Here is a 15,070-nt window from a genome sequence, read left to right on the forward strand (position 1 = left end):
TGCTCTAATGAGCTGTCCCTTGATGATCCCCCTTTTTTGATATAGGGGGTGGGCACTTTCAAAATGTAGGAAGGAGTTGGAGAAGGTAGCCTTACGATATAATTTGGAATTAAAAGTCTTTTGAGTGTAGTCCTTATAAAGGGTGATATCTAGATAATGCAGCTCATGTAGATCCACTGTGTGTGTGAATTGTAGAAATTTTGTGGTTGAGTTGATATGTGTGAAGAATCGGGATAGGTCCTCCTGGGAACCAGACCATAGAATACAGATGTCATCCAAATAACGTCTGTAAAAAAGAATATGGTCTTCCCATGGTGGTAATAAGACAAATGTGTGTTCCCACATATGCAAAACTACATTTGCATAGAAGGACGCACATGATGCCCCCATAGCTACACCCTTGCGTTGCCGGTACAGTTCACTGTTGAAAAAGATGAAATTGTTGGACAAAACCATTTCCATCATCTCAGTAAGTAAGTTGGACATTTTACTACTGAGGGTGGTGCTTTGACCAAGAAATTGGGCAAACAATTCCAGGCCTTCTTGATGAGGAATACTGGAGAAAAGATCTTTAATGTCCACTGTGACCATCAGAACATCTGGTGAAAAACAGGAGATGGGGAAGTCGTGAAGAAAATGCCAGGAATCTTTACAGACATGAGATAATGAGGGCATGTACTCTTTGGTCATGTGATCAATGAATTTTCCCAGAGGCTCGGTCACTCCTCCTGCTCCTGATACAATCGGTCTAAATTGTAATGGGTGGATTCCTTTATGGGTTTTAGGTATCCCAAAGATGACTGGTATTTTTGGTTTTTCCACATGGAGGTAGTTGAATGCCTTCTCATTAATGGCCCGTTGTAATAGGAGGTCATTGAGATAGTAATTAATCTCAGCGAAGGCGATGTTGATTTCATTCCGTGAGACCGTCTCGTATTGTTCATCATCTTGTAACATGGTGTGCATATGAGCTTCATAATCCTCTGAGAACATAAGAACAATTCCTCCACCTTTATCAGGTTTCATAATCCTGATTTTTTCTTCATGCAGGTGTTTTATGAAATTCATTTCCTGTTCTGTAAAGTTAGGATGGAGCAAGATTTCTTGGTTGTTATATAATTTCCTGAAGTCATTCTCCACTAATTTCTCAAAGAAGAGAAGTATTGGGTGTAGTGGGGGGTTAAAGAGGCTTGTTCGCGTTAGGCCTGTTTCATTCAATGTTTGACCTTTAAAAATTAGATTCAAATTCAGAGCTCTGGTGAACATTTTTAATTCTACCAGGGCTTGTGTTAGATTCATGGGTTTGGTTGGAACAAATTGTAACCCTCGAGTGAACACTTCAAAAGCATTTTCAAAAATGATTATGTCAGTGTAGTTATAAATAACAAAGTTGTTTCTCTTTAAGATGGTGCAATTCCCCTCAGTGTTAATGGAATTATCAGTGTGTAAATCCAGGTTTATAACTTGATCAGTGTGATGTTCTTCTAGTGGTATTAAAACATTTGGGGTGTAAGTGTCAATTAATGTACAATGTTCCAGGACCTCTGTGTTTGCCTTTGCCTTTGTCCCCAAACCCCGGTCTGGCCGGGGTTTCGTTGAAAATCCTGATTATTGCTGCCCTTCCTGTTCTTTTCTGCTAACCTTTCGCTTCTTCTAGGAGGTTCTTCTAATCTATCATGTGTCTCACTAGTTCTGTCCGCATAGGTAGTAGATGTTTTTGAAGAAGCTCTATGGTAGCCATTGGGACTGGGATAAGCTAAACCATCCCTATAATCATTTAAATCACGTTCCAGTTTTCTTAATTTTCTATTTAATATTTTATCACAAAAAATATCAACATTATCGAAAACTTTGTCATAGTTAGGTTTGAAAGCATTAAAATCAGGACTAGATGTTAATTCATTGTTTAAAACATCTAGATCATTCATTAATATTTGTACTTTTGACTCATATTCCCCTACCATTACATCAAGCATTTCCAACCCGGCTTTGTCAAAAATTTCACACAACCTGAAATAATAGTCAGTGCCATGCTGAACATTGTTAGGAAATTTGAAAAAGCGTAGCCCTTTCGGGATACGCTTAACTCTCTTACATTCATTTAAATAGTCTATTTCTAACTGTGTACTCCTCAAGGAGTACAATTTATCTTTAAACAAGTCCATGCTCTCATCAAAATTCGAAAAGTTATTAAAGTTGTTAGTACCTTTTGAAAAGGTGAAACGTTGTCCGGCCCATTTATTAAAGTTAACATCCCTACTGCAGTGGGCAGGGGCTATATTTCATTTTCGACTAAATGAAACTTGACCAAATAAGCTTATACACACACACACACACACACACACACACACACACACACACACACACACACACACACACACACACACACACACACACCTTTTCACTTACCAAACGGAGATGTGCGTGAGAGCAGCATTTCAATTCTGCGCAGAAGGGAAGTTAAGTGCATGCGATCAGGGGAAGAGTTGCTCTACGTTTGAATTCCATGCATGTGGAAGAGAAGGAAAAGATAAAGTTAAGTGTGCCTGCATGATGCACAGTATATCCTTAAAAAAGAAATGTAATTTTTTTTGTTTGTTTTATTTATTTACTTTTTAATTAAAATAAAATGTGGCATCCCCTAGCCAGCAGGCCCTAGGCAACTGCCTAGGTTGCCTAGTGCTGGATCCAGCTCTGGTAGAAAACCAAGCGGCTGCTTCTAGATTAGTTCTTGAGCCAAGACCTTTGAAAAAGACACCAGATGAAGCAATAGCTCTAGCACAATGTGTTACAATGTCACTTTGCAAATCTGGCTGAATGATTCAAAAGACAATAAAGACTCCCTTTAAAATAAAAAAAGCAATTTAATTCTCACTTAGAATTTGGAATTAGCGCTTTCAACCTGTTTACCAGAATTTCTTCGGATTCAATTAAAACAAGATGGCCAACTTCCTTTTATAGTTTCTAGAACCAAGAAATGACATCATACTTCTCTAAAAACACTTCCTTTGGCAAAGAATAAAATCAAAGATAAAAAAAAAATTACAACAATGAAAGCTTCCCTTACAAAAAACATAAGATACTTGAAGTGGAATATTACAAAAAATATAAAATAAACATGAAAATGAATTATAAGAAATCACTTTCAGAAGAAACACTTTATATCCTAGCCTCTAATACTGGCTTTAGTACAATGCCTTGAACTGATTTCCCATGAAAAGTATAACAAAAATACACAGCAAGAAAAATCCACCACCTGGAAGCTGTTTGTTTTGAGGCAGAAAAAGCTCCTTTTTGCCTCATAAAACACAAACAGCTTACCGATTTTCTTAATGGGCTTAATTTTATCCAAACAAGATTTAAGCAGAGTGTGAACATCTAACAAATGAAGAATTCTTATCCTTTGTTTTGAGGACTGAGGAAAACATTTGGTAAATGGATAGCCTGATTTAATGACATTTCATTACAACTTTAGGTATAAAGGAAGGGTTAGTCCTAAGAGAAATCCTGTCCCTGTGAAAAATCAGAAAAGCAGCAGAAGCCATAAGGGCTTGTGACTCTTTTTAGCTGAAGTCAAAGTTGCAAACAAAATTATTTTCATGTACAAAATTTTAAAGAAGCAGGTTCAAAGAAAGTTAACTTTTCCAGTACATAATTCAGGTCCCAAGGAGGGGCAAGTAGATTTCCTTGCAGGTCTGATGTGAAGGATATGTTTTAGGGATTGTGTTTGATCTTGAAATATGAAGAAGTAAGAGGATCCATAGGCAAACAGGAAGAAACTGTTGACAAATGTCGCTTACTGGAAGAGTATGCCATTCCAAAATTGAGCAGTTTGCACCAGTATGTAAGGAGAAGAAGAATACCCAATTTAAAATGGTTGTTGTCCTTTCTTCTGACACCAAACTGAAAATATCTTCCGTTTGGAAATGTAAGACTTTCTTCTGGCAAGTGTTTTTTTTTTTTTTTTTGCTTTGTGTAGCACCTGTAGCATATCTGCAGAAAAAAAATATCTGAATTTAAAAGCCAATCCTCCAAACTGTCAGACTGAGAGCTCACAAGTTTGGATAAATGAGACAGCTCTTCTGCTATCCTAGTTGGCCCATTCATTTATGTAACTTGTGGTGACTGCCCTTGGCTAGATGAAGAAAGAACCAACACTGTGAGCTAAAAGGGGGTCACCAACAGAATCTTTGAGTTGTCTTTCTTGATTTTCAAAAGTACTTGTGGAATAAGGGGAAAGGGACAGAAAGCACAGAATTTCCCTTTTCAAGAGACTGACATGTTATCTGTTTCCATGCTTCTGTATACGGGACTCTGGAGTAAAACAGCATGAGCTGCCTGTTCACAGTAGAGGCAAACAGGACTACCTGAGGAGTTCCCCAATGATGGAAAATCTATAGGAAGACACCTCTGTCTAAAATACATTTGTAAGGATCTGCCTTGGATCTGCTCAAATAACCTGACAATAAGTTAATCTCTGATAAAAAAATACATTGCTTGAAGGAACAGATTGTGATGGATATCAGTCACCCAAGCTCTCAAGGCTAAACTGCAGAGAAGACTGAGGACACCATTTTCCCCAAAGGGGATCATAATGCATTTCTTAGCATTCAGTTTGAGGCCATGTTTCTGACACCAGTCATTAGTCTGGTTAAGGCCCTCTTGGAGGATGTTCACATCACTAGTGGAATTTATGGCAGTGCCCAGTTTGTAGTCATCTGCAAACCTGGTCAGCCACAGACCAATAATTTTGGGTTGCACCTCAGAAAAGTATATCCCAAACAGCAGAGGCCCAAAGACTGACCCTTGGGGTACGCCGCTTGTTACGAGTCTACTACTAGAGGTGGCTTCCCCATTTTGACTGAGTGGGTTCTATCAGTGAGCTAGTTAGCCACCCATCTGGTAACATATGGATTAATGCCTAGCTTGGAGAGTTTATCTATTATGCCTGAGTGGGGAATAGTGTCGAAGGCTTTGGCTACGTCAAGGTAAGTGGTGTGCACTGTGTTGCCCACATCCATGGCTCAGGTGACTTTTTTGAAGAAGGCAACCAAGTTTAACAGGCATGATCTTTCTTTGATAAAACCAAAATGCGTGGGATCAAGCATTTGGAGGTTGCCAATGTCCTTGTTTATAAGGTCCATGATAATGCATTCCATAGCCTTGCAGATCAGGCTAGTTAGGTTGATTGGCCTATAATTGCCTGGGTCGGTAGAGGTTCCACCTTTGGGCAGAGGGATGAAAGTGGCTGTCCTCCATTCTGCTAGGAAGAAGCTGGTGCACAGGCTTTGGTTGAATAGGGTGCCTAGAGGTGCTGAGAGCTCTTGCCTGAGTTCATGTAGGACAAAGTCAGGGATGTTGTCGAGTCTCATAGAGGCTTTATTTTTGCCTTTGAGAGGGCATTAATAACCTGCTCCCAGGTGTTGAGGGGAGGGGGCAGGTTCTGGGGATGTCCTGGTTTACTGATGGGGGGAGAGGAGGGTGAAGTTTTCACTAAACTTGTATACCAGCAGGTTGGCTATATCTACGGCGTTTGTGTATATGATATTCTTGACCACCAATTCAGAGCAGATTTGGGAGTTACCTTTGAGATTGTGAACATATGCAAAGAATGCCTTGTGACTGCCCTTAGTGGATGTGGCCAATCTGGATTCGAAGTTAGCCTTAGAGGATTTCACCAGTGACCTTATTTGCTTGTTCAAACAAAGGGGATACTGCTTCCAACTTAGCAATGGCGCCTTTGTCCTGGACAGCAATTTTTTCCTTTTATTATAGAGTCTGTTTATTGCTGCTGTCATCAGTGTGTAAATTTGTAAATGTATCCATATATCTTCTTTTGAACACTTGAGCACAGACAGACATACATTTTTCATACCTCTTTATTCATACGTTTGTAAATCCAATATGACGTAAAACTGCAACACAAACATATAATGTCAGCTATCTGTTTTAGAGTTCCACTAAATGTAGTAGATACAAATGTGTGTACTGTATGCCTTGTTCCATACTGTATACATACACACACACACACACACACACACACACACACACATATATGCTCTCTACTCCATGTACTTGCTGCATACTAATACATATGCACAAATTTCTGTGTTCTACTGTACGTATGCAGAACAATTTGTTTGCACAAATATGTTCTGCATATCCCTGTACCAAGGCTTATCTGCATGACTTTGTTGTACATGCTCTGTTTGTGGCCGAGATCAAATAACCAGCCCATCCAACCCAGTGAACGAACAGAAATAAATAAAAATTACATAAATATACAAGCAAGTCATATACAGGTGCAAGTACAAAGTAAATTAATTAAATCTACAAACCAAGTTTCCTGCCATGCTTTGCTAAGAAGCTACTACCCACAAGTGACATTCTTATGGCATGCATTTCTTCTGTCTGGATGTCTCATTATGTTATTTCTGTTATGATTTCATAATTAAAGTAATAGAAGACTTTTATTAAGAGCAAAATTAAAATTGCATACTTCAGTGTCTTCAGACTCGGACATTCTTCTATAACTCTTGCAACCAATCTAGCACCAGCATCGGTAATCTGATTTTTATACAGCCTAGGGAAAAAAACACAATCATAGTTAATAAATACAGGAAGAACATGAAGATGCATACATTTAAATACACATACATTTTAATGAGTTAACTCATCTTCAATCAAACTTCTTCCACTTTAAATTTTAAATAACTATAACAAATGATGGTATATGAAAGATTACAGCAGCACAAAAACATGACTCTAATTTACTGACTCACCCCTGCTGAGGAATGTGTCATACTTTCTTGAAAAGAACCCAGAACCAATGAAAGCCATTAGCACTTTAGTTATATGAGATGAATAATCAAACTTTTCAGATTATGGTAAACATTTTCCCGAATTACGGCATGCTAACTATCACAGGTGTAATGCGGAAAACAGAAAGGTTTTGAAAGTAGAAAGGACTTCCTGCCCCTCCCACCTGTTTCACTTTCCAACTAAACAGATAAAAAGTCTGCTTTTTCCAAGAAATTTACACAAGGAATTACTGAGCTTTCTGTTTTAAATACCGAACCTCGATCATGAAATCCAGTTCATATATTTGCCACTATCTACAACTATAGACTTAACTCATACTGTCACTGTACTATTTACCTTCAGTATTTTCAAGTGTCAGTTTGGATTTGTCAAGAGCAGATTGTGCCTACTTAACCTAGTCGATTTCTTTGAAAAACTTACTGAAGCAATGGATGTGAATAAGTCAGTAGACACCTCATATCTAGACGTCACAAAAGCATGTAACACCATCCCACACTCACGTAATGTAGATAAACTCTTCAACCTGAATGTAAAACTAAACTACCCACTTTTAAAAGAAAACATCGGCAAGCTTCAAAATCCACAACAAATCCCACTTACCTCCACTGAATACACAGAAACATACACAACCACACTATACCAGCATATAAACAGCTAGACAGATGCAGCTGTTCCCCGTAGGAACAAGTGTAGAGCAAACCTCAGAAACAAACTCACATGGTGGATCCACAACATAAACAGGCCTTATAATAAAAGGAAAATAATTCTGGCCAAAATAAGAAGTGTAATTCCCAGAATGTTACAGGCTTTGTCACTGAAATAAACAACTCAGGAGCTTAATAAAATCTACCACAGACAAGTTTGAGGCTAAAATAGCTAGCCAAGCTAAAGACAATCTCAAGGCATATTTTAGTTGTGTTCATAAGCTCAAAAGCACAAAACAGCAATGCACTGTGCTGACAGTGAATGATGTTACCTAGACTGAGGCTGAAGATATTGTGAATCTACTGGCCGATAAACTTAGCTCAAACTTTACCTCAATCTCACCTCCATCTATCCCTGAAGATATAGCTGAAACTGTCTCACCTCAAGCTAGCACACAAGAACAAGTCCTAAAAGTGCTGTCAGAAGCTAAAAATAATGCACAAATGGGTTATGACAAAATCCCCAGGTGCATCTTAAATACCACGAAGCATGATTTAACCACACCCCTAATAACACTGTTCATTCTCAACCTCTATACAGGTTTTGTACCAAGTGAATGAAGAACAGCTACAGTCATTCCCCTACATAAGGGAGGGCTTTCCACAGACCCAGGCAATTACAGACTCATAAGTCTGACCAGCCTCATATGCAAAACCATGGAAAGGTTTATCATAGAACTAATTAATCAGGAGACAGGGAACCTCGAAACTCTGAACTCATTTCAGTCTGGATTCATCAAAGGCAGGTCATGTTTGCTCAACCTAGTGGACTTTTTGAAAAGGTCCCCAAAGCAATGGATAAAGGCAAAATGGTACACACCACATACTTCGACCTGGCCAAAGCTTATGACATATTTCCCCACTCAGGCATAGTAGAAAAGATAAATAAACTTGGCATAAACCCCTATGTCACCCACTGGATTGCCAACTGGCTAACAAACAGGATGCAAGATATTAAAATAGGGAATATCTCCCCAAAGAGACCAGTCACCAGTTGAGTCCCACAGGTTTCTGAGCTGGGACCCCTTTTGTTTGTCATCTACTTTCCTGAAGTAAAAGCCAATACCAAAGGACTCTGGCTGACTAAGTTTGCAGATGACTGCAAGCTAGGAGTAGCCACTGAATCCCCAAATGACTTTTAGCCATCCTGCAGGAAGGTTTATCCTAAATAAATAGCTAGTGCCGAAATCAAAGACTGAAACTAAACGCCAAAAAATACATTATTGTATATTTTTGAAAGTCATCTACCCCAGAGAACTACCACAGTTACAATACTCCCCTAAGAACTGACGCGGCTGTTTGGGATTTGGGAACTTATGTGGGCAGTGGCCTAACTTTTGATCAACATGTGTCCATTTTGTAAGAAAGTCCTTCTATACTGCAAATCTTATAAACAAAAGGATTGTGTCTACATCTAAGGATGTCATTTTCTCCCTACACTGAGCCCTCATTAGGCCACCATTGAATATAATACCCCCTTTAGCATGCATCTGTCCAGAAACATGAAACAACTGGAACACCCACAGAGATACCTTACTAAAAGGATACATAGCCTAAACAACATGTCCTCCTTGGACCAACTCAAAGCCTTGTCACTATACTTGGTATCCTACAGACTACTTCCAGGTGATCTGTGTCTGGCATACAAGACATATGACAACCCAATATTGATAGATTTAATGCACATTAGCAAGTCCAATGGCATCAGAAGTACTCGGTCTGGTGATCTAAACCTCTTCCACAACATTAACAGAAATGTTTGGAGTGACAGATATATCTCATAGAGGATACCACTGCTCTGGAACAGACTCCCCTTCCAGATTAAGCTAAGTTCATCCTTGCCAATTTTCAAGTGCATCTTGGATCTATTGATGGGAAACAGAAAACTTACCCCAGGACTGCTCCTAAATGCTTTATCTCATGCATGGCTCCCCTCAAATTATCTACAGTATCATCCCAGTTATTCTCATTGGGGATAACATATAATTATCAACCATGGGATAGGTAAGGCCAATCTATAACCAAATGGGATAGGTTATTTTATGCACAAAAGGGGAAATTGGTTAGGTTTAAAATGCTCCACAAGGGCAGCTACGTTAGTACTTACCTATGAAACTATGTAACTCTCTGGACAGCAAACTGATTCACAGGAAATAAAGGTGGGTAGTTCTACGTCCTCCCAAAGATCAGTCACTAGTGGTGTATCCCAGGGTTCAGTCCTTGGGACACAACATACTGGCATTCACTTCTCAGAGGTCAAATCTGATGTTAAGGGTTTGTGGCTGACCAAGTCTGCAGTCACCTGCAAACTTGGTACCATCATCAATTCCCCAGATGCACTATGACTCTGAAAAAGGGCTTGTCCCAAGCAAATAGTTGCTATCAAAACCATGGACTAAAACTAAATTCCAAGAAATGTACAATTATATTCCTGACTCCCATTGCAGCTATCACATTGTCAGCATACCCCTGAAAAACTGATCCCGCAGTCAATGATCTGGGAACCTATGTTGACAACAAACTCTCCTTTGATAACATATCCACTATTGTAAGGAAGTCCTTTTTCACTGCATGCCTTATAGCTAAAGGTATGGTGTCCGGAGAAGTAATCCTTCCAATGCACTCAACACACATTAGGCAAATCATCATAATTTTATTTCGGCTGTTCCTGTTAGGGGTCGCCACAGCGGATCATCTGTTTCCATTTCTTCCTGTCCTCTGGATCATGCTCTTTCACACCAACCGCCTGCATGTCCTCTCTCACCACATCCATAAACCTTATCTTAGGCCTTCCTCTTTTCCTCTTACCTGGCAGCTCCATCCTTAGCATCTTTTTCCCAATATACCCAGCATCCCTCCACAGCACATGTCCAAACCAACGCATTCTCGCCTCTCTTGCTTTGTCTCCAAACTGTCCAACCTGAGCTGACCCTCTAATATACTGATTCCTAATCCTGTCCTTCCTAGTCACACCCAGTGCAAATCTTAACATCTTTAACTCTGCCACATCCAGCTCTAACTCCTGACTTTTCATCAATGCTACCGTCTCCAACCCATATAACATAGCTGGTCTCACTACCCTCTTGACCTTCCCTTTTACTCTTATTGATATCCGTCTGTCACAAATCACTCCTGACACTCTTCTCCACCCATTCCACCCTGCCTGTACTCTCTTCTTCACCTCTCTTCCACACTCACCATTACTCTGAACTGTAGATCCCAAGTACTTAAACTCATCCACCTTTACCAGCTCTACTCCCTGCATCCTCACCATTCCTCTATCCTCCCTCTCATTTACACACACATATTCTGTTTTAGCCCTGCTGACCTTCATTCCTCTCCTCCCTAAAGCATATCTCCACCTCTCCAGGGTCTCCTCAACCTGGTCCCTAATCTCACTACGTATCACAATGTCATCTGCGAACATCATAGTCCACGGGGCCTCCTGTCTAATCTCATCTGTCAACCTGTCCATCACCACTGCAAATAAGAAAGGGCCCAGAGCTGATCCTTGATGTAATCCCACCTCCACCTTAAACGTATCTGTCACTCCCACCGCAGTCATCACCAATGTCACACTACCCTTGTACATATCCTGTACCACTCTTACATACCTCTCTGCCACTCCCGATTTCCTCATACAATACCACAACTCCTCTCTAGGCACCCTGTCATATGCTTTTTCTAAGTCCACAAAGACACAGTGCAACTCCTTCTGACCTTCTCTGTATTTCTCCAACAACACTCTCAGAGCAAATATTGCATCTGTAGTGCTCTTTCCTGGCATGAAACCATACTGCACTAATCATCATCTCCCTTCTTAACCTAGCTTCCACTACTCTTTCCCATAACTTCAAGCTGTGACTGATCAATTTTATCCTTCTGCAGTTACTGCAGCTCTGCACATCACCCTTATTCTTAAAGATAGGTACCAAAACACTTTTTCTCCACTCCTCAGGCATCATCTGACTTTCCAAAATTTCATTAAACAATCTGGTTAAAAATTCCACTGCCATTTCTCCTAAGCACCTCCATGCTTCCACTGGTATGTCATCTGGGCCAACAGCCTTTCCATTCTTCATCCTCTTCATAGCTGTCCTTACTTCCTCCTTGCTAATCTGCTTCACTTCATGATTCACTATCCCCACATCATCCAACCTTCTTTCTCTCTCATTCTCTTCATTCATCAGCCCTTCAAAGTACTCTTTCCATCTACTCAACACACTCTCCTCACTTGTGAGTATGTTTCCCTCACTATCCTTTATCACCCTTACCTGCTGCACATATTTCCCAGCTCTGTCTCTCTGTCTAGCCAATTGGTACAGGTCCTTTTCTCCATCTTTAGTGTCCAATCTCTCATACAACTCTCCATACGCCTTATCCTTAGCCTTCGCCACCTCTCTCTTTGCCATGCGCCTCATCTCCTTATACTCATGTCTACTTTCTTCATCTCTTTGACAATCCCACTTCTTCGCCAGCCTCTTCCTCTGTATACTCTCCTGTATTTCCTTATTCCACCACCATGTCTCCGTGTCCTCCTTCCTCTGTCCAGATGTCACACCAAGCACCTTCCAACACACATTAGGCAAATCATAAAGTATAACTCTCCTTTCAGCATATATTTATATAAAATACCTCTCAACAGGCAGTCACTGAAATAAAGACAAAGGCCCCTAAAAAGTAGGAACTTTCAGCTAAAAAAATCTGGACATCTAATTAGTATAAAGTCTGAATACCAAATAGCATATAATTCTTTCTGCTTTCATTAGGAATGTGAGATACTACCTAGAAACATGTTGGATAATTATAAGCACAACTTGAACTTGTTTATAAATGTGTGTGTGTGTGTGTGTGTGGTACATATACATATATATGTGCGTGTATAGTGAGGGTCTATATCACATAGTCGAAGTTACGTAACTTTGAACACCTAACGGTCAAATCACTACGTTCGAAGTTATAGAACATTGACTACCTAAAAAAAAATAAAACACAACCGGCAGCAAAATAAACTGTTATAACTTACAAATTCGAACATATGATCTCGACCATATGTGGTTCGAACTTGTAAAAGTTTGATGACGTGATAGGAACTCGTATAGTAAAGTATACAATGGTGTCTGTCTGTTTTACACACACACACACACACACACACACACACACACACACACACACACACACACACACCTGCTTTTATAAAAAAAAATACATCAGTCTGTCTATATAGCACAAGCAGATGTGTAGAGTTAAGGACCAAAAAGTTACTTACTTGAAAACAGAAATACCACAACTGAAAAAAAACAAAACTGAGTTCACTCAATCATTCACAACACAGCTGGAACAGACTGCTAATACATTCTTTATTAAGCAACAGAAACACCTCATAAAACACTGCAAGATTCTGCTGACTGGCTGCTCTTTTGCAGTTCAAATGCTTGCAACAACTAAACTTGCAGTTTTTAGTAAGTTACTGCTATAAACCAATTTAATTTTAAAGACAGTTTAATTAGATGGAGGGACCCTTCCAGGCATTATGGTATGAGACCTGAAATATACCCATATTCAAAAAAAATGTTGCATTTTTAACATAAAAAGCCGCAACTGCTACTAATGTATAGACTTACCCCAAAAAAGTGACAATTTTGTGCTTTAGCAACTCTTCTGACAGTATTTCCACTCCAAAGTCTGTTATCATGTTAACGCTCAGCCTGCAAATGAAATATAAGAGCAAGCAAAAATAAAAATGTGAGAAACTAACTTTTAACGTAGTTAAATGCACTCTGTCATATTTTTACTGCATACATTTCCACTGAGTAGTCTTACAGCAGCATCACATAGTATTTGATTTGGTAGCTGCCGACACATGAAACAGACAATATATTGCATGCATTAAAAAAAAAGTGAATACAAAATGTAACAAAGTGACATACTTTTTTGGAGGGGGACTACATACACTGAAATTCATGGATTAACTGAAAATATCAGGCTCTTTATTCATTTTACATGTTTCTAGAAGAATTCTACAAAGATGCTGCCTCTTGAATTCACAAAATTCAATGAGCCCTAATTAAATGACTTCTGAACACACAACAGTAAGCAGATTAAATCACACAGGTTTCTGTAGGGTCCTCCTGCATAAGCTTCCTGTAAGAGTACAGTGGCTACTTTGGAAAAACATGTCCTCAGTGAAACTCAAATGACATCACATCGCAGCATGCACTTTCTGCTATAAGGGAGGCATTTAAACTTCTTGTTCGACAGCTTCCTGCAATCACTTTACAAGCTGCAAATCTGAAATACCAAGACTGACTTCTACACAAAAAGTTTTAAATGATAAGTTTTACATACCTACAGATGAATAGGAATTGAGGTCTTACAAGTTACTTTTTAGAGTAATGGAGTCTTTACACTGTAGAAGCTTGGGCGCCGGGCTGGCAACTCGACACTGTAAAAACTCCACTGCCAATCATGAGTGAACAGGTGAACTACTGTGGCGACCCCTAACCGGGAAAAGCTGAAACAAGAAGAAGATCATTGTAATACTGAGTCATGTGATCATGTTCATTATATATTTAAATGAGAGGGGTGGAACAATCATTAGTTCTGATGAAGTCACAGACTCGATCCCACTGGGGACAAAAGTGCTAAACTTCGTATGGTTGTTTGTTGTTAAATAAAAGTTCTTGAAATATAATGCTGCATATTTCATCTCTGGATTTGGAATGTATTCTGCAGAAGTGTGTTATTGTTGATATCTGTACATGAAAACAGCATACTGCTTATCTTGATCATAAATAACTACCCATAAATAATACAATTTGCCCTTGTTAATGTCAAGTCTCCAATGTTTTGTAGCTGACCAACATAGAAAAATAAATTTAAGCTCTGTTATTTTTTTTAACTATTCTTTTCACAAATTTCTCTTGTTCATTTCCAAACAAGCCTGAGACCATACTGTCATACTCTCATCTTTGGTTTGCCTGCTGTTACTGACCTACGTTAGGAGACACCTGCTTTCTCAGCATTTCTCAGTTTACAGAACCTGTTAAACAAAATTCAAATAGTACAGTGCAGACATTTAATGTCCCAATCAGCACATGGGATAAACTCACCTCAGGAACATTTACAGAGATGAATATATGTCACGATTTAAGAAAATGGCAAGTAAAGGTTCACCATGGAGGCAAAACAAAAAGCTAGACTTCCCATAGAAAAAGTTATAAAAGAAGAAAAGTGACAAGTAAAAGCTAAGCATCGTGCTGAGCAATCCTCTGCTGTACATCTGTGTTTTACATGTTGCGCACCGTCATTTGCTAACATTGTATTAGCACAGTGGGAAGACCTCTACGTAATGAACTCTGAATTCAAGGACATGTGGGTACTATATGGTCGGTACCTGGATGATATGGTCTTATTTTGGCATGGGAGCAAAGATTACCTGAATAGGTTCTTCGTTTACATTAACAACACCACCAACTTTTTGAAATTTACCATGACCAAGGACCTTGACACCTTGAATTATCTGGATGTTACTATTAAGAAAG

At 39.3% G+C, this 15,070-nt stretch overlaps 1 protein-coding gene across 4 annotated transcripts in view; it reads right to left on the reverse strand.

Annotated features, from left to right (window-relative positions):
- Positions 1-15,070, reverse strand: part of NOD1 (nucleotide binding oligomerization domain containing 1) — an 849,510-nt gene that overhangs the window by 386,506 nt on the left and 447,934 nt on the right. For all 4 annotated transcript variants that reach the window (XM_044065019.1, XM_044065017.1, XM_044065018.1 and 1 more), the window contains exons 5-6: positions 13,151-13,234; positions 6,500-6,583 (exon numbers count right to left, since the gene is read on the reverse strand). In XM_044065019.1, coding sequence (XP_043920954.1) covers positions 6,500-6,583; positions 13,151-13,234 — 168 coding nt within the window. The remainder of the gene's footprint in view (positions 1-6,499; positions 6,584-13,150; positions 13,235-15,070) is intronic.

The sequence above is a fragment of the Protopterus annectens genome, chromosome 3.part0 (genome assembly GCF_019279795.1).
Source record: "Protopterus annectens isolate FY-2018-M chromosome 3.part0, PAN1.0, whole genome shotgun sequence".
NCBI classification, from domain to species: domain Eukaryota; kingdom Metazoa; phylum Chordata; order Ceratodontiformes; family Protopteridae; genus Protopterus; species Protopterus annectens.